The sequence below is a fragment of the Aethalodelphis obliquidens genome, unplaced genomic scaffold (genome assembly GCF_003676395.1).
Source record: "Aethalodelphis obliquidens isolate GAN/ISIS:26980383/991018 unplaced genomic scaffold, ASM367639v1 scaffold7, whole genome shotgun sequence".
Lineage (NCBI taxonomy): Eukaryota > Metazoa > Chordata > Mammalia > Artiodactyla > Delphinidae > Aethalodelphis > Aethalodelphis obliquidens.
This window is the reverse complement of record NW_020837951.1, coordinates 19,718,363-19,737,398: the sequence shown is the minus strand read 5'-3', so window position 1 is coordinate 19,737,398 and position 19,036 is coordinate 19,718,363. Positions and strand designations below refer to the sequence as shown.

At 55.3% G+C, this 19,036-nt stretch overlaps 1 protein-coding gene across 1 annotated transcript; it reads right to left on the bottom strand.

The window, feature by feature from the left end:
• Window positions 1-10,694: 10,694 nt before the first annotated feature.
• Window positions 10,695-18,936, bottom strand: KIF12 (kinesin family member 12). Its single transcript, XM_027104113.1, has 17 exons — window positions 18,232-18,936; window positions 17,777-18,133; window positions 17,609-17,684; window positions 17,099-17,233; window positions 16,789-16,924; window positions 15,920-16,011; window positions 15,605-15,752; window positions 14,797-14,915; window positions 14,610-14,714; window positions 13,939-14,041; window positions 13,766-13,856; window positions 13,494-13,580; window positions 12,572-12,662; window positions 12,396-12,500; window positions 11,664-11,764; window positions 11,449-11,567; window positions 10,695-11,119 (listed from the first exon to the last, which is right to left on the bottom strand). The coding sequence occupies exons 1-17, from the start codon at window positions 18,528-18,530 to the stop codon at window positions 11,010-11,012; spliced, it is 2,274 nt and encodes a 757-aa protein (XP_026959914.1). The 5' UTR covers window positions 18,531-18,936; the 3' UTR covers window positions 10,695-11,009.
• Window positions 18,937-19,036: the final 100 nt, after the last annotated feature.

Sequence of the window (19,036 nt, the reverse complement as noted above, 5' to 3'; positions counted from 1 at the left end):
GTTACGCTTGTAAAGCACTAGGACAGTAGCCGGCAATGGTAAGAGCGGAATGTGTATGTAACAGGTTGGATAGTGTCTCCCCCAAATTCATGTGCACCCGGGACCTCAGACCGTGGCCTTATTTGCATAATTCGTTCAGGTGAGGTCATACTGGAGGAGGGTGGACCTAAACCCAAGGACTGATGTCTTCAGAAGAGAAAGTGGGGGGGGGGCGGTGAGATTTTGATACAGAGACACACAGACACACAAGGAAGACGGCCACGCGAAGACCAAGGCAGAGCTTGGAATGAGGCAGCAGTAAGCCAAGGGCTGCTGGCAGAAGCTAGGAAGGATTTTCCCCTGGAACCTCCTGGAAGAATGCGGCCCTCCTGACAACTTGGTATTGGACTTGTAACCTCCAGAACTGTGAGGAAAATACATTTCTGTTGTTTTATACCACCCAGTTTGTGGTGTTTATTAATGGCAGCCTTAGGAAACTAGACAGTATCCATTGCATTAAAATATTTAAATGGGAATTTTTTAAAAATCCAGGTCTGTTTGTCTCCATAGATCAAACTCTTGCCAGTGATACTGCAGGCCCTCTCTAGGAAGAGCCCTTCTCCAGTGGTCAGAACTTCTGTCTTCATTTCCTCCCTGCCCTTGGCACAGAACATTCCACACACACAGTAGCCTCCTTGCTACAGCTGGGAATGACCCTTTCAGACAGGCAGGTCCACAAGAAAGACCCCTGCTCATGTGAGGATCCGGCAGTTCCCCCACAGAGTTGCCCCAACAACTGGTGAGTCATGTCCCTCTGTAAGAGTCATCAATACATTCATCTTTCCAGTATCAGGAACAAGTGTGTCTCTAGTCATAATAAGTGAATGTGTTTCCTCTGCTCTGTCACTGGCAGCTTGGCTAGTGATGACATTCCCTTTTCACTTTGGCTGCCAGGAAGCTCAAAGCCATATGACAAATTTAATCATAGCAAGTATCTTGGCTTAGATTTCTGAAACACTTATCTTCCCTCTTGTTCACCAAGTTTCACAGGCTTTTATGCTTTGGTTCGTGGTGGTAGTAAGAAGGCAGAGTCTGAATTAAGAGGGGTGCAGACAACTGGCAGCCAGAAGGCTTGACTCGCTCTGCATGACTTTGGGTATGGCCTTCGCTCTCTGAAGCCCACTTTCCTCACCTGTAAATGGAAGAAAACAATCCCTGACGCGTCTGCCAAGAGGTCAAGTGAGCGATGTGTGTGAAAGTGCTCTGTAAACAGTCCACTGCCTCACCTGCGTGATGGTCTCAGGAGGTCTGTCTTTGGAGAGACCAGACCTGATATAAGAATGAAAAAATAACAATGAATCATGAATAGGAGCAGTGCCACCCTACTAAGGTTGCCTACAGTGTACCGTGATGGCTCGACCGATCTTCATAGAGGGTCTACGTTATTAGGGTTGTCAATCCCATTGGCCCCAGGGGAAGCCTGAGGTCCACGGGGGTGTGGAAGAATCCCGGCCTCCTTTGGATAGGATTGCTCATCCAGCCACACAGCCTCTCCTGAGGGTGGGGGGATGCAGTTGGGGGGGGGGGGGGGGGGGGGGGGAAGAGGCCCAGAGGATGGGCCCAGGATGTTGATCTCTTCTCCCGCCTCCAGCGATGTTTGCTCTCCTCAGATTATTAACCAGAGCAAACAGAGAGAGCAAACTCTGCCAAAGCCCACCTGGACTTTGAGCTGCTTTTTAAAAATTAACCCTGGGCCCAAGGATGGAAGGCCGGCAGTGATCCGGGGTACTGACCCCTCTTCCCCTTCTGGCCATCGGGGTGGAAGGATCGGGGCTCTGGGGCCCCTGTCCTCCTAGGGGACCCAGGGGTCCAAGTGTCCACTGGAATTGGCCAGGTCCCAGAACCATTTCAAGGGGAGGGCGAGGTCCTGCCTGTGCAAGAGGCCGCTGAGCCTCAGAGGTGCCCAGTGTGCAGGAAGGAATAGAGGCCTGTTTCAGGTGAACACTCTGGGGCTCAGAGAAGGAATGGGACTTGTTCAAGGTCACCCAGCTTGGGGCCGAGTTGGGGGCCAAATAGGCCTGACTGCAGTGCCCAGGCTTTCCCGCATCATTTATTCATCCACTCATTCATTCACCAAACATGCACTCCATGCTCGGTGCTGAGGGTAGGACGGAAAGCATGACAGGCTCCCCAGTTCTCCCTGCCAGGATGGGGGGCAGGGGAGTGAGAAGAAGGTAATAAGACAGGATGGTCCCTGCAGTGATGGGGGAAGCAGCAGAGGCCAGGGGAGAGACTTTGACCTGAGTAGTAGAAATTAGCCAGACAAAAGCGCATGCTTGGAGCGAGGGTGGGGTTGGAGGAGGAGAGGGTATTCCAGACAGAGGGAACAGCAGCTGCGAAGGCTTAGTGGAGGAAGATGCAGAGAGAAGTGTATTTGGAATGCAAAAACAAGCGAACAAGCAAAACCATAGGTCTGCAGCTTGGGAGACAGAGGCACGTGGGGAGAGCCAGGCCGGGGAGGTGGCTGAGGTCCAGCAGGGAGGACTCTGACGCCAGGTCAAGGGGCTTGCTTGTTATCTGGAGTATGTGGGGAGCCCTAGAGAGTTTTCAGAAGTGCTTTCAGGGCTTCCCTGGTGGCACAGTGGTTGAGAGTCCGCCTGCTGATGCAGGGGACACGGGTTCGTGCCCCAGTCCAGGAAGATCCCACATGCCACGGAGCAGCTGGGTCCATAAGCCATGGCCGCTGAGCCTGTGCGTCCAGAGCCTGTGCTCCGCAACGGGAGAGGCCACAACAGTGAGAGGCCCACGTACCGCAAAAAAAAAAAAACAGAAGTGCTTTCAGATTTTAAAATCGGCTGAGGTGAGAGAGGAAGCTGTGCAAGTGGGAGGCCCAGGAAAGCAACTCTCCAGAGACTCGCCAGGAAGAAGGAAGGGGCCGCGACACTGGGACCCAGTAACTGGACAAGCAGGGACATCAAAGACATGGGTGGACGTGGTCAAGGTTGGGGCCTTCCTCTGCTCATGGTGGAAGAGGGTGGCAGGGAGACCTCGCCTCCTCACAAGGAGGCATCCAGCTGCGGGCCTCGCCCCAGTGCCTGACCCTGCCCAGTTCCCTCAGACTCAGAGCCACAGCCCCATCCCTTCATGGGGAAGCTGGAGGCGGTAGCAACCAGGACGCCATGACAGTGATGGGGAAGGGGTGTTTCTCACTGCCCAGCTCTGTCTAGGCTTTGTTCCTCACTCCCCACCCCGGTCCCAAAGAGCCAGGCCACCCAGAGACTTGAGTTCCGGTCCTCGTGACTTGCTGGGTGACTGTGGGGCAGTCCTATCCCTCCCTGGCCTCATCTTCCTCATCTGGGCCTCCAAATGAAGGTAAAATAACTCACGTGACAGGGCTGAAGTAAGCACTGGAGGAGGGACATTTGTGAAAGTGCTCCCCAGTGTACATGCCGGAGGTATCGATGTCGTCACAGGCACTTAGCCCAGCGCGTGGCACCAGGTAAGAGCTCCCTACACAGCAGAAATTACACGCAAGAAGGTGTGGGCATCCCGTGTCCACTAGAGGGCAGCAGAGAAGTTCTAGAAAGACCACTGGGGTTTGTCCCCATTCCTCCGTACAGGCAGGAGGCAGAGGCCTAGAGCAAAGGCCCACGGAAGTGGTAGAACCGGGGCTGGAACCCAGCCTTCCTTGCCCCAAGCCTGCTTACACCCCCCTGGTGAGTGTAAAACACTCAGCTTCTGCCTCGCCTATCCCCAGAGCTGGATGCTTAGATGGGGCCCTTTGAAAAATCGTTCGCTGCCCAGTGAATTCAGTTCTCCTGATGAACCAGAATTGGGAGTCGCTGCTATAGACAGCAAGGGCGGAGATAACCTGAATAACCACTTGATTAAGCTCGTACTGTGTGTCAGGCCCCACGCTGAGCACTCTACAAGCATGGCTTACTGAATCCTCCCGTTAAGGTTCAGTCATTTTACTACAATGCTAGTCCTACTTTGCAGATAGGGAAACTGAGGCTGAGAGATCAGGTGACCTAGTGTCAATGGTCACCCAGCCAGTGAGTAGTGATCCAAACCCAGATCTGTCTCCCTGACACCCAGGTCACTCTGCTGGCCTCCCAGCCCCTTGTCCCCTGATAAACAGTGGGCCCTTGGCTGTGTTCTTTCAGACACCTGGAGCAGAGGGGTGGGTGTCTCCCTTCACTGGACCCCTCACAGCAGGAGTGAGCCTGGTTCTCCCTTCCCTGGCCAAGGGCATGCTCTGTCTCTCCCATGAGACCTGACCCTTCCCTTTTTCCCAGCACTGTGCTGGGCACTTAGGTGCTCAACAACCACATACTAATTGACTGACTTAGAACTGTGAGTGGAAATGTAGGTCAGACCCCCAAAAAGGACCACCTAACTAGAAGACAGCTGAGGGAGACTGGGAGATTGAAATCACCATGGCCAAATCCTTGAATCACGATCAATGAATGAGCAAATGAACGAGTGACCGGGATACTCATTGGCACAACTTAAAAGGCAAAGATACCTGTTCCCTTGCATCACCGATTTTGAATTAGTCTGTGTATCGTGGCTGGGAGGATCCCCAAGGCTTTGTCCAGCAGTGTGACGGTTTAGCAACTGAACTTTGCACCCAGACAGTCCTGGGTTCCAGTCATGGCTGCGACCCCTTCCTGCCTGTTTGATCTTAATTGACTTCAACTTTCTCAACCTGAGTCTTCCCCTGTTAAATGGAGTTAATAAGAGCTCATAGGGGTGTAGAAGAATTAAATGATGAGCAACATGTCACATTCTTGCTGCTTGCAGAGAGCTCAGCAAATAAGAAATGATAGCTCAGGGTGGAGGGTGCCCTTAGATGTTGTCAATGTAGACTCCTGATTGTGGAAGCGGGTGGCTTAGCCTGCAGAAGCAGCCCAGAAAGTGAGACACTTTGGAGCTCAGTGCTCTTGAGATCCAGCTGCCCCTGGAACAGAGCTTGTGGCCCAGAGCCTGGCTCCCTTTGTACCCCAGAAGAAAGGGCTCCCAAAGGAATAAACTTCCAAAGGCCTGTCTGCATTCAGGAAGAGGACACAGGCGTTTTCCTACTCTTTGCAGACTGGTCTTATCTGTCCTGCATTAAAGCAAGACCTCAGGAGGCCTGCCCGACTCCTGGCTGACCGAGTTGACATCACCCAATATCCTTGGAGGGACTAAAACAGCTCTTTTCTGAAATCACGAGGCAAGCCAGACTCCTTGGAAGGTCCCACTGGCCTTTCTTCGATGAAGACAAATGAATCTCTCCCAGTCAGCTTCCCTGGAAGGGCAGTGGGAACACTTCCCTGGATTTTCCACTGGGTGACCCAGTCCTGAATGGCCACTCTCTCCCTGGAAGAATCCGTATTAGAAGGCGCACCTTGCAGGAAGGAGTCAGCAGAGCTGGATGTCAAGTTCATGAGTCTGTATAATCAGAGTCCAGATATTGATGCAATTCCTCTCCTGGAAAACAGGACTGGTAGAATGTTTGTGCTGAAAGCATTCATTAGTGATAAAAATAGTAATAACAACCAGTATGTATTTAGCACTGACCACATGCCAGGCTCTGTCCTAAACAGTCTACGTAGTTTCACTCTTTCAATCCTCGTATCATTCCCCATGAGCACATTAACTTCTCGTCGTGTAAACCAATCGTATCCCCACTTTACAGAGGAGGACTGAGATTCAGAGAGGTTAACTACCTTGCCCAGGTTCCCACAGCCGTAAGCTGGGCAGACAGGCTGAGAGGATGGGTTCGACAAGGTTCTATATAGCCTGGAGACCACCCAGAGCCCTGTGCACCACATAAAAGCGGGACTTCAGGGGTCCATTTCTAATTCTCTCGTTTCTGGCTAGGCTGCACAGAATCCTCCTTCATTGGGTAGTCTGTGAAAAATTATTTTATCTTCGGAGGTGGTGAAGTTTCTTACATGGGGGAAAATAGCTTGGGAAGTCCATTTCTCTGCCTCACTAAAGACCTCTGTATGGTCTGGCTTTGCTGGGCTGTGCTGGGATTTGATGGAGACTGACTTCTCCAAGGAGGCTGCTCTATTCTGCTCAGTGGTTCCTGGTTGGATAAAAACTGCTCCTCTATTTTCCCTTCCTCTGTGGTCCTACTGTGTGGCACTTGGCATGATGGTTGAAATCATCTATTCAAGAGCCAGACCACCTTATAACAAATCCAACTTTTGCCACTTACTAGCTGTGTGACCTTGGGAAAATTCTGAGCCTCTTCTTGTCTCGGTTTCCTCACCGTAACATGAGGATAACAGTGGTACCCACTTCACGGAGTTGTTATGAGAAATGAATGCATTACTACGTGGCCAGTGCTGGAAGGATGCTTGGCGACAGATAAATTTGTTGATTGTTATTATTTATTCCATTGCAGAGCAACTGTCACTTTGATTGTTCTTTTCCCCCACTTGGCTGGAAGCTCTTGGAGAACAGAGCAGTGGCTCAAGCTCAGGCCAGTGTCCTCATGCCTAGTAGACCAGGCCTGACCTTCATGTGTGATGAGTGAGAGATAGTGTGATCAGAGCCAGGGGCTGAAGGAAGGTTCGTGAGGAAGACACCTATGGCTAACTATTAAAGATCTTTCTTTGTTGGCCAGCAAGTACAGATGTCAGTGATGGCCAGGGGACCTGTAGGTCTGTTGCAGAGCAGGCTTAGAACCCAGATCTCCTGACGCCAGTCCTGGTCTCCAACCACAGCATCAACTTGTTTACAAGTTCCAGTAGCTGCTGCTCCTTGTTTCATAGCAAGACCACCCCCACCTGCCCAACCCCGCTCTGCCACGTTTGTTTGCTTAAAATAAAGGAAGACAAGTCTTTGGAAGCTCAACAAGGAGATGGCAATGGAAAACGTAAGAGGACACAAAATATCCCTCAAAGGGGCTGAAATCGACCTGTTGTGCACAAAACTGAATAACTATGAACTGGGGCAAATGTGTCATTAGACAAAGGGAGGAAAGACCTTGAGTGAGAGAAAGCAGGATGCGAGAGAAGGCTGAAGCAGAGAGAGGGAGAAAGCAGGATGCGAGAGAAGGCTGAAGCAGACAGAGGGATGTGGGTAAGATGTTCTGGGCAGTTGCATCTTTGGTTGGAATAAACTTTTATGTTCTCTCCACTTCTCGGGGTTTATCTTGGGGTTGGTCATCGAGAGGAGACCTTAGAGCCTCTTAAACACAAGCACCCACAGGAGTGCTTTTCCTGAAGCTTCTCTTGTCCTACCGTAATGCTTTCAGCCATGCTCCCCATTCTGCACTGGCTAAGAGTTGGAGTCCCCAAGGATCTGGAGAACTCAACCAGGCTTCCAGACATCTAGGTTGATCTCTAGACTTGTCGGCATTCTGGAAACTAATGATGGCCTTCCAAGCACTGGTGACCATCCTCACCCCCAGCCAAAGACTCCGGAGAATCCCTCCCAACTTCTACGCAAACGTTTACAATTTCAGAGAACTCTGCTAGAGATTTGGAATTCTGGGAAATTCCTTCAGTGCTTCAGGGTTTCCAAGAGCTGCCCCCAACTCTAATGTACCAGAGCTCCTCTTCAACGTTGGACAGTCCTGGAGAACTACTACCCTATTTCGTGGGGCCGGAGAAATTCCTCCAATTCTGGCATTCTGTAGAAAGCTTTCCTGTGGAATCTACTGTTCTCAGTTAAAACCACAGGATTTGAAGAGTCTTGATACATTACTGGGGTCCGATGGAATTCCTCCAGGGTTAGGGATTCTGGATAAGCTGCAGTTCTTGAGTAAGGATGCCGATTGGGAGATGGACACGTGGTTCATGGGATGGGGGTAGTGGGGACTATTCACCTTGAGTCCTGAATCTATCTCTGGGAAAGCAAGTAGGGATTTTGCTGAGCTGGACCCAGGAAACCGGAAAATCGTGGGTGGCTCCAGTGGGAGGAGGAATCGTCCAAACAAGAATGAATCGGCAACAGCCAAGGTCCCCCTGGGTGTTCCCTGTCCATTCTTCCCAAGGCAGCCAAGGAAAGCTTTCACGCTCAGTGCCAGGGGCCTCCTCTGCCTGAGGCTAGAGACCTCCCAGCAAGCAGGGCCACATTAGAGTGAGAAAAGGGCTCTGGGGAATGGAGGAGCCCAGGCTCAAACCTGCCGAGCCACGCAAGCTGATGTAACATCAAAAGCACCTAGAGTAGAAAAAAGTGGCTTTACGGCATTAGTCCGGCTTGCCCTCCTTCTACCCTTCAGGTCTCTGCACAAATGTCCCCTGCGTGAGACCTTTCCTAACCCCCCTATATAGAACTGCATCCGCCCTGACAGATGGACCTCCTGCTCTGTTTTGCTCCATGGCATTTATCACTATCTGACTTCCCATGTGTTTTGCCCAATGTCTTGTTTCTTGTCTGTGTTGAGGGTAAGGCTTCCTATGCTTTGTTCAGTGCTGGCCCAAAGTTGTTTCTCAATTAAATACTTGTTGAGCAAATTGTTTCGGAACCCAGATTGTCAATTCTGTCAAACTGTCACGTCGACTAAAAGCTGCTTTTGGCTAAATTACCCGCAACAGGCGAAGCCTCGTGCTAAAATCTTTCCAAATGTCAGTGGATTTAATCCTCATGACTGTCCCATGAGGGGCTACTGTTCATGTATCTATTCTGCAGATGAGGTGACGCGGGCCAGCGCAGTTAAGTCACCTGCCCAGGATCACTCGTGGTAAGTGATGATGTTGAGACTTGAACTTGTGTCATTCCGTCTACGGACTGAACCCGCCCACCCTGCCTGGCCCGGTGCCTGTGGTGTCTGGCTGTCACCCCACCACCCTGGGTTCTGCCTCCATGGACTCCAGCCTTCTACAAACACCTCTATTCACAGTCACAGGTTTTGCCTTTCAATCCATGGCCACTGGGGGCTCCAGCCAGGGATGACCCTGACACACCCAGCTTCAGGGCCCAGCTCTGCAGAGAGGGACTCAGGAGTCAGGGCCCTGGGAGTGGGGAAGCCTCCGAGAGTCCCAGGAGCCTGCCCCAGGTCACACTGCACACTCAAGTGTAGCCTGTAGACACCTTGCTTTTATCTTTGGGTCCTTACTTACTTCCCCCCGGGAAAATAGGGCATAATTAGGGAACATTCCCTGGGCTAGTTTCCACAGCGGTGGGTAAAAGAGTGTTGGGTCTTTTCTTGCTTGGTCTGGCACTGGGGAGTGGGGTGGGGGCAGTCGGAGTTGATTTTCTCAGGCCAGGCCTGTGGGCAGGTCCAAGCACTGTTCCAGACGATGGATGCAACCCCTCCCCGGGCGCATCCCCAGGCGCCCTGATTCTCCCCAGTGGCTCCCTGGCTTGTCCTCCGGCCTCCGCCTGCCCCTTCCCCAGTGCTCCCCAAGCCCGTAGTGAGGGGTCCCCGCCTGGGGTCTTGCCTGAGCCCAGTGCCCAGCGCCTAGGTCTCAGGGGATACCCAGCCTGAGGCTGGCTCAGGTACCGCTGGTTGGGGCATCTCACCTCTCTCTGCACTGATCATTTCATTGGTCTTCCACCTCCAGCTCATCCTTACCAGTTAGTCCAACTGCCACAGTGGCCAGTGTGACCTAAATGCAGACCTAAGCTGGTGACTCCTTAAGACTCTTCTGTGGTTCCCTGCCATCCTCGGGACAAACCCCAACCCCCGATGTGGCAGACAAGGCCATGCACTTCGTGGTCCAGGCAACCTTTGGAACTCTGAGCCTTTGCCTCTGCAGCCCCTCCACCTGCCCTGGGCCAAATGCTGTTCACCCTCTGAAACTTAATCGTGGCTCTCTTTGGCAAACCTTCCCTGACAATTTCTGATTGGGTGACCCTCTGTGCCTCCACTGCCCTGGGATTCCCCCATCAAAGCACATGTGTGAGGTTGTAAGTGTCTGTCTGTCTGTCCCCCACCAGACTGTGAGCTCCCCAGGCAAAGCCAGCTTGTCCCTTGTCTGTCTTCTTTGCCACCTTGATTTACAGTTGTGGCCAGTGGTGTCTGCTGAATGAGTGAGTGAATGTATGAACAAACAAAGGAATGAGCCATGTGGGTCTCAGTTTCCCTAACTATAAAATGTGAGAGTTAGGTTAGCCTCGTGGCTCTTTCTGCATTGAGGTCCTCCCACGTGCACCCCCAGTTTCTCATGTCACATCTGGAGTTACCCCTGATTGCAGACCCACTGCATCCTATTGGGCACTGTGCTGGGAATCATGATATTCATAACCTCCTTGACCCTCATTTAGAGATCAACAGGACAGGAAGCCATGTCTAATGGACTGAAAACCAGAAAGTGGTCCAGGGAGGATGCAGGGCTTGGCCAGGGTCTCAGAGCCGATCTGCGGCATCAGAATTCAGGCTTCATGATCCCTCCAGCACCAGGACACATGCAGCTGGGACAGAGAGTGTGAGCCCCTCGGTCCACCACCTGCCCCAGCTCAAGGCCAAATCAGTTTCCCCCAGGCCTCCTCCATGGAGATGCTCACCATTCAATTTCCCCGTGCCTGCCCAGCGGCATAGAGTAGTTGCTCAATGAAAACTTGTATAATACATGAAAGGAAATGGGAACCTGAAATATTCCTCATCAGAGGGCAAGGGGACACACACCTCTGCCAGGAGTCCTTGCCTTCTCTTCCTCAGAACCCCCCAACCCCCCAATCTCTCTGGGATTCCCTCAAGGGCAAGTCAGAGGACAGGACCAACCAGACTTAGAGGGGATGCCTCTCTTTATTCATTTATTTCACCACTGCTACCTGGTTTCTCCTGAATCCGGTCTCATTTCTCCTGGTCTAGGCTGGCACCCTCCCTTTGCTTGCCCAGACTGCCCCATCAGCCCCCACCCCCATGCCTCAGGAACTGCCTTCCGCCCAGCCCAGCTGCAAACTGGAGCAGCAGCTGCTATAACCCATTTAACAGATGGGGAGACTGAGGCCCAGGAGTGCAGAGCACAGCTCTAGGTCACATGGTGGTCTCCTGGGTTCGCACTTTGCCCTCAGCAGGAAGGGAGGACCCAGCTGGGGCTTCCAGTGCCTTCGCTGGGGGTGGCTGGCTCCGGCCTGGGGCTTCAAGTGCCTTCACTGGGGGGTGGCTGGCTCCGGCCACGTCCAAGGGAGCTGCCAATTTGGTCTTTGAGGGCCTCCAGTCTCCGGGCCAGGTTTGGAACTGCAGCCCCACCTGAGGGACAACAGTGGGACTTGAGGCCAGCACTCCCTTGGACCCTGCCTCACCCAGGCCCATCAGGGTCCCAACATCCTCTGGGGAAACCTCAGGTGGTACCCACTCCCCTCCCCCTGCCATGTACCCCATGGGCTCCAGCATACATCTGGGAGTGCAGGTGGCCCTAGGAAGAGAATTCTAAGTTCCAGAAATAGAGAGATCTTAGAACTCTCACCTCTTAATATGCCCCCTATTTCAGAAATGGGAGGACTAAGGTTTGGAGAAGGTGGGTTCTGGCCCAAGACCACAGAAAACACTGGCAGTCCTTCCCCTGCTCCTTTCTTCACCTCTAAGCACTGGCGATGTGTTCAGGGGCCCCATGGGCAGGGGAGGTGCAGAGGGTACCACTTCCTCCTTGGTCAGCATTTCTGCCAGGACCTGGGTCTGAATCCAGTCGCTGTGACTCCTGGGCCAGGGTGGGTTGGGTGGTGGGAAGCGAGCCTTCGCGTTCCCGGGCCTCCTCCCCCACCCCCACCCCCCAGTGCCCCAGAGCTGGACCCACCTCTCTCTTGAGCACTTGGCAGAGCCAGGGCTACATGGGGGCACCCAGGGTGGGGGCCGGGCAGACAGGGGCATGTCAGCTGGGGCCTTAGAGCCAAACACCTGCAGGCAAGACCAGAGCCCGCACTGGGTGACCCCAGCCCTGCTTCTGTGCCCTACTTCCCTGGCGCCGACCATGTCACCACCATCCCTGCCGTACCTGCCCTATGGGGCACTAAGAATGTCAGGTGGGCATAAAGGGGTGGGCTCATGGTCACTTTTTCTGTGGGCAGTGCGTGGCCCTTGTGATGTCCTCTCTGGAGACAAGGAACTCCATGAGGGCAGGAACCATGTCAGGTCTGTGAATCCTCAGTGCCCAGAACAGGGGCTGCCACGAAGCAAGGAGCTTAAGGAGGGTTATTGAACGAGGAAGTGAACACCCATTCACTAAGTAAATGCATCCATTAACTCATTCATTAAGTAAATGCATAAATGAGTAACATGTTAAGTGAATGAATGAGTACGCAAACAGCAGAGCACGTTCCCGAAAGAAGGTAGGATGGGGAGAAGGGGCAGGAGAGTAAGTAGCTGTTTTGAACCCTGGGCAGAGAGAACCCAAAACCAGCCACTCCCCACTATGACCCAGCCCAGCACATCAGAGCCCCGGAGTTCTGGAGCTTTCCAGACTGCAGACTCCCTAGATCCAGGTCTCCAGATTGCCAGCCTTCCCTCCCCCCACCTCGGCCTTTCCTACCTGGGGCAGGTGGAGCTCCCTCCGTGGGCAGGCCCAGAGGGCCAGTGGCGCTTGGCACAGGGGGCAGAGGTGGCAGCAGGGGCAGGGGCAGAGAGGCGGCAGGGCCTGCAAGAGGCTGAGTCAGGGGCTCTGTGACATTCCTGCTCCTCCCCTCTCCGGGCTGGGCAGAGACTCACGTGGCAGGGGGCAGGTGGCACCATCACACAGGGACACGGTGGGGCTGGGCCAGGGCCCGGCTGGGGAAGGTAGCAGGCAGAGAGGAGGCGCCTGGAAAGAACAGTGGGGTCTGTCTGTCTGTAGTCCTCAATGCTACCAGCAGGCTGGCACCAACGTCCTGCTTTTAACAAACACTCATGGAGTGCTTACTACATGCAGGCACTGTTCTCAATGCTTTACACATGAACTTATTCAATCTGATCTTTAAGACAACCCTAGAGGACCTCCCTGGTGGCGCAGGGGTTAAGAATCCACCTGCCAATGCAGGGGACACGGGTTCGATCCCTGGTCCGGGAAGATCCCACATGCCGTGGAGCAACTAAACCCGTGAGTCACAGCGACTAAGCCTGTGCTCTAGAGACCGCGAGCCACAATACTGAGCCCACGTGCTACAACTACTGAAGCCCGTGTGCCTAGAGCCCATGCTCCGCAACAGGAGAAGCCACTGCAGTGAGAAGCCTGCGCACCGCAACAAAGAGTAGCCCCCGCTCAACACAACCAGGGAAAAACCGCACGCAGCAACAAAGACCCAACGCAGCCCAAGATAAATAAATAAATAAATTTATAGGGCGTCCCTGGTGGCGCAGTGGTTGAGAGTCCACCTGCCGATGCAGGGGACACGGGTTCGTGCCCCGAAAAAAACATTTATAAAACCCCCCCCCCAAAAACCCTGGAAGGCAAGTACTATATCATTCCCATTTTACAGAAGAGGAAACCCAGGCAGTGAGAGGCTAAATGACTCACCCAAGGCCACACAGCTGGTGGCAGAGCTGGAATCAGAACCCAGGTGGTCTGGATCCAGAGATCAGACCTAGCCGTTTCACTGAGCCACCCCTTTCCCACCTGCCCTCCATCCAAAGGCTTGTCTCCGGCCACGCTCACCTCTCCAGCTCGTGGACCTGCTGAGCTAGGATGCGCTGCTCATCTTGGGCCAGGTCCCGGCTGCTCTGCAGCTGCCTCTTCTCTTTCCTAGGAAGAGCAGGCCCCGGGACCATGACAGGAGGTAGGGCTGGCGGGGGTATCAGTCAGCCTCTCTTCACTGCAGCACAGTAGGAGCCCCAGGAGGCAGGTGGGGACAGAAGGGGAGCCAGGGACCAGGGAAAGGAGGAAGCCCAGCAGTGAGGGGCGGGGCACGGGGGTGGGCAGGGCCCTACCTGAGCCTCTCGTTCTCCAGCATGAACTCCTGCAGCATCCCGTAGAGGTTCCGCTGAGCCCAGGACACCCGGGCCGCAGTGAGTCCAGAGGCTGCAGGAAAGAGGGAGGTAGCTGGAGCCCCAGGAGCCCCAGACCCTATCCTCATCTCACTCCACCCCCAGGGAGCTCATACCTTTGGGGTCCATTTGGCCCAGTTGGGACCGCAGGCGATGGTTCTCCTCCTGGAGCTGCAATAGCTCAGTGTCCAGATGCTGGGGTGGCTTTGCCACAGGGGACTGCAGAGAAACAGACCCAGAGCTGCTGCTTGTGGTTGTAAACATTTCACGCTGCACAAGGGCTCTGGGGTTGCAGACTGAGTGGAGCTTAGAATCCAGCCCATGCCCCACTCGTCAGCCTTGAGTCCTGGCCCAAGGCTGCATCCATCTGGAGGCGGCACCTTGTCCTAACAGCACTGAAGCGCCTGGAGGGCCCGCTCGAAGCTACGCCCCACTCCCTGTCCAGCCCCAGACTCAGCTCTGTTCAAACCTTGGCCCAGATTCTGACCCCAAATAAGACCCCACGTCAGACTCCAACTTAACTCAGACCTATCATGATAGCAGCTCGGATGTTGGCCAGACCCTGAATCATGTTCCTAATCAGACTCCCACCCTAGACCCTCCATAACCCTGACTGTGACCCGCCCCCGCTGCCCCCAACCATAACCCCATCATCAAGATTCCGACCCTAATCCCAACCATGACTCAGTCCCAGACTTCAACGGGACACCAACTCAGTCCCCAGCTATTGCCTGATCCCCCACCCTCTGCCCTGCCCAGCCCTCTGCCTGGGTCTCTCTCCACTCACCTTGGGGGCCTGGGGCCGAGTGGTGATCCGCTGAGCTCGGCTTGCATATCGCAGGGTGCTGAGGGTCTCGGGAAGGCACTGGGCTGAGGGGGACACGCAGGCCACCTGGGGAGGACTGCCCCTGAGTGTTCCTCTCTGGGAGCCCTCCCTCAGGACCCAGCCCTCCCCGCCAGTCCCCCTTAGGTACCATGAGGGTCACCCCACGCCCCCCCAGCGAGTCCGCCAGCAGCTTGGTGAGCTTGCTGTCCCGGAAGGGGATGTGGTTCTGCTTCCGCTGTGGGTCCAGCAGCAGGGAGATGCAGTGACCTGGGTGGGGAAGGCAAGGTTACCCTTCATGTCCAAGGCCACCCAGCGGGTACTCTGCAGAGCCAGGATCTCCACCCAGGCTTGTAGGTCTCTAAGATATCTCTTTCCACGTGATCTCATTACCCGTTCAGATTGGCTTCTGCCACCAGACGGGGCTCCATCCCTGATCCCCAGGGCCCACCGAAGGGCCTGGCACCTGGCAGGGGCTCAGGAAATGTCTGACAAATAAATCACATGAAGAGGCATTCCCTATGCGTCTCCCCATGCGTGCACAGAGGAAGGCCAAGGCCCCAGCTGTTAAGGACCTCAAGGCCCAATGACCTGGGGGATGGGGAGGAGGGAAGACATGTTAGTGCCCTTCCCCTCACTGGGCCTCAGTCTTCCCAAAGGCAACAAGGGACAAGTTGAATGTCTGAGGGCTCACACTCTGCACTTGAGTGTTTCTACCTCCTCAGTTAGAATGTAACTGTATCCCCAGTATTTATAGATCTATAAACAAAGTTCTAAGAGGGAAAAAGCATGAGACAACAGCCAGCCGAGGCCGGAGGGAGGCCTGTGGCTTCTGAATCACAGCTCTTTAACTCTCCTCCATGCCCTACAACTCCTCTGGTTTCCCTCACTGCGGACAGCTATGGGTAAGGCACAGAGGAGGGATTCAGGAAGTCAGTCCAGCTGGCCCCACATCTCACCCAGGGCCAGCAGGCTGCGGTTGATGCTGTTGGCCTCAGTCATCAGCTCCCCACGGGATCCTGTGGCTGCCACCTTCTCACTGCCAGCCAGGTCTACAAAGCACAGCTTCCCCCCGGCAGGGGGTTCCCCGGGATCCACAGGCGGCATCTGCTGGGGTTGGGGGAGCAGGGCTTGATGGGGACGTGGGAGGGGCTGTCCCCATCAAAGCCACAAGGCCAAGGGTTTTCACCATTACCTCCTGTGAACGCCCAGCCAGAGGCAGACCCTTGCTGGGTGGCCCTGGGCCAGCTCTTTCCCCAAGCTGGGGCACTCACAGTTTGGTGGCTGATGTATAGTGTGAGCAGGGCATGGCTTCGGCTGGAGGCCTGGTTCATGGTGTGAGCTGAGCTCCTTCTACGGCTAAGACCTAGAGGGGAAAAACATATGGAGCTGGACGTGGTAGGAAGAGCAAGTGGTCACCAACAAAGAAAAAGGAGAAAAGGCATCCTGGTAGAGGGCCCAACCAGTGCAAAGGCACAGAGGCAGGAGAGTAGAATGATGGGTGCTGGTCGGGCTCTAGCACAGATCGGTGAAAGGGGGCTGGAGAGAACTGAGTGGAAGAATGTCAGTCTGATTCACATTTATCAACATCTCTCCCACTGCTGTGTGGACGGAGAGAAACTCAGACAAAGAGATCAGCTGGGAGGCACGGCACAATGCTCGGCCCGAGCCCAGGGTCTCAGTGTCCCTGATGCCGGCCACAGTAGGTGCTCAATAAAAATCTGATGAATGGATGAATGAGAGTGGAACTGAAGGGCCTTTAGGCTAGGCTAGGAGGTATGGCCTTTACTCTCATGGCACTGGAAAGGTCTGGAAGGGAAGCGGGATGTGGTTTGCTACATGGAGAAGCATGGACTGAAAGGAGGAGACCCTTCCAGGGGGGAAAAATGAGGCCTGACTGAGGCAGAAGCCTAGGGCTGGAGAGGAGGGTGGGAAGAGTCTGGAAGGCAAAATCAGGAGGCCTGGGGGGTAGGGGTGGGGGACATTCTTGGGCTGTATTTGAATTGTTGGTTTGCTGGCTCTTTTCTCCCCCAAGGGTCATCTCTGAACCCACAGCTCCAGGCTGGGGCCCCGAGGGCACTCACTGAACAAGTGAAAAATGGGCATCTCTCGTACCCCAGAGCTCCCCTGAAATAGCACGCACCCATTTGCAGAAGTTCCATCAGGGCCTCCAGACTCCCAAACTCCACCGCCCGAAGATGCTCCACGTAGAAGCCCCGCGTCTTGTTCCAGCGAACACGGAGGGGCTGGGGAGCCCCTAGGCTCAGCAAGTCTCGGACCTGAGAGAGGAGGGTGGAGGGTGAGGGAGGGGCCTCTCTGAGTTCTTGCTTCATCCACCCTGAGACCTCATGGTCGACAGTCCCCCATCTATTCTGCCCCTTGACCCAGCCTCCTTGGAAAGAAATGCCTCCTTTTCCTTGTGGGCTGTCTTTCTAGCCTTCTCAGTCCCCCACCTGCTCATTGTAGATCTCCAGATAGGAGGCATGGAGAGTGACAGGGGCACCGAGGTGCTGCACGCGGTCCAACAGCCAGGCGAAGGTCCTCTGCGTGATGCCGGCCAGGCTGGGGGGTACGGGCACGCCCTCCCCCTGGGGGAAGAAACAGCTGAGCCTGGGGCTGGCTTACCACCACCGCCGCTGCAGTTATAATTACCCTTTGTAGAGCACTGTGCCCAATTCCCATACAACATCACATTTAATTCTCAGTCAGTACTATCACTTCCATTTTACAGATGAAGAAACTGAGAGCTAGTAAATAAAGGGGACACAATTTGAACCCAGGTGCTCTAGACTGGCCAAGTGCCTTCACCTCCCTGATCCTCAGTTTCCTTGTCTGCAAATAAATGGGGCTGGGCCTCATCGTCCACGTCGCTTCCCTCTGGGAGTCTGCGCTGCCTGCGGCTCCCCAGGGCTTCTCGCCCACCGACCCCTGACCCCTGCGGGCTCCGAATGCGATCGGCCCACCTGGGGAGGAGGTCCGGTCAGGGTGTAGGTCTTCCCAGAGCCGGTCTGGCCGAAGGCGAAGACGGTGCAGGAGAAGCTGCGGGCCGCAGGGGTGTGGCTGTACCCAGGGAGGGGCGGGGGGAGGGGGCGGGGCCGTGTGGGGGCGGGGCGTCACCAGGCCTCACTCACCCGCGCAGCGCCAGGTCGCCCAGGCGCCGCACGCCGCAGGCCCGGAACACGTCTTCTTGCGTGCGCGCCCCGTCCAGCACTGCGCCGAAGCGGAACGCCACGTCGGGGCCCCCGCCCGGGGGGCTCACCTGGGAGAGGGGGCCGTGGAGAAGGGGGCGGGGCACTCTGGGGAGGGCGGGGCTCACCTGGGGGAGTGCGGGGCCTGGGGGAAATTGGCCTGGAGGGACCTGGCATCTTCCCGGTAGGTGTTTTTGGGGGAGTGCGTGGGAGGTCCTCACCTGCAGAGTCCGGGTCCCTGAGCAGTGCAGCACGCTCTGCTCCCCTCGACGCAGCTCCGCCGCGCTCATGGGACGCACCCTGTGGTCCGAAGAGGCAGGGAGGGGGTGGATGGTCCATCCTGAAATCTCCGTCAGTGCCTTCCTCGCTTGGACCCCTCCTAGCCAACCTATACCCACCTGAGCACCACCTGGATGGGCGTTTCTGGCCCCTCTGGTCCCTGCTCCAGGTTCCGCGCGGGGTCCCTGTGGCAGCAACGCGAGTTAACCATCCCTGCGCCAGCGGCTCCTTGAACCTCCCTAAATCTGTACTTACCCGTCGGGGGACCCGCGTTCCTCCATGTTCTGCTTTGCACACGGGTTAGCTCCGCCCGAGTCTCGTTCTTTTCCCTCCCCAGTACCCTCCCCTTCACCACACTGGGACTGGCTATACACACCTTCCATCCTCCACCCTCATCCCCCCCTTCCCAGGCAGCCATCCATCCGGAAAGGCTGGGCCTACCCAGGGCTAGCTAGTTAAAGATTTACCCACAGCCACCTCTGCGGTGGAGAGAGTCTGTAGCTAGGGGACTCGAGTCTGAGGATCACTTGCCCTTGGCCAGTCCCATCAGGAGGGACCACCCAGACCAGCCTCCTCTGTGCACAGATGGGGAAACTGAGGCCGGGATGGGAAGGACTCAGCCAGGGCCACACAGCACGTCTGGGCAGAGCATGGACCAGGCTCTTCCTACTTTCTCTGCCTACTCCTCCAGTTTTGTAATCTTCCTCCCCACCTTACCCCTCCCCAGCAGTTCCAGCTTCCTCTAGCTCAGAGCCCCAGGAGGGGAAAGGGGTCTAGAGGGGTGGGAGGGGCCCAGGTCTCAGCACCAGGAAGATGTGGCTGGACTGAATTCCTTGAGCTGAGCTGACAACAGGCTCTGAAGCATCTGGTTAAACTTTGGGCCTCCTGCCTCTCCAATGCCGGAGCTGATCCAAGGCCAGGGAG

Excerpts from the sequence above, each read along its gene's own strand:
- KIF12 (XM_027104113.1), bottom strand. The coding sequence starts at position 18,530 with ATGGCTGCCTGGGAAGGGGGGGATGAGGGTGGAGGATGGAAGGTGTGT. Across the intron at positions 13,581-13,765 it reads CTGGAGAACGAGAGGCTCAG|GAAAGAGAAGAGGCAGCTGC; the intron begins GTAGGGCCCTGC and ends TGCTCTTCCTAG. Across the intron at positions 11,568-11,663 it reads GCCAAGTGCTCAAGAGAGAG|GAGTCACAGCGACTGGATTC; the intron begins GTGGGTCCAGCT and ends ACCCTGGCCCAG.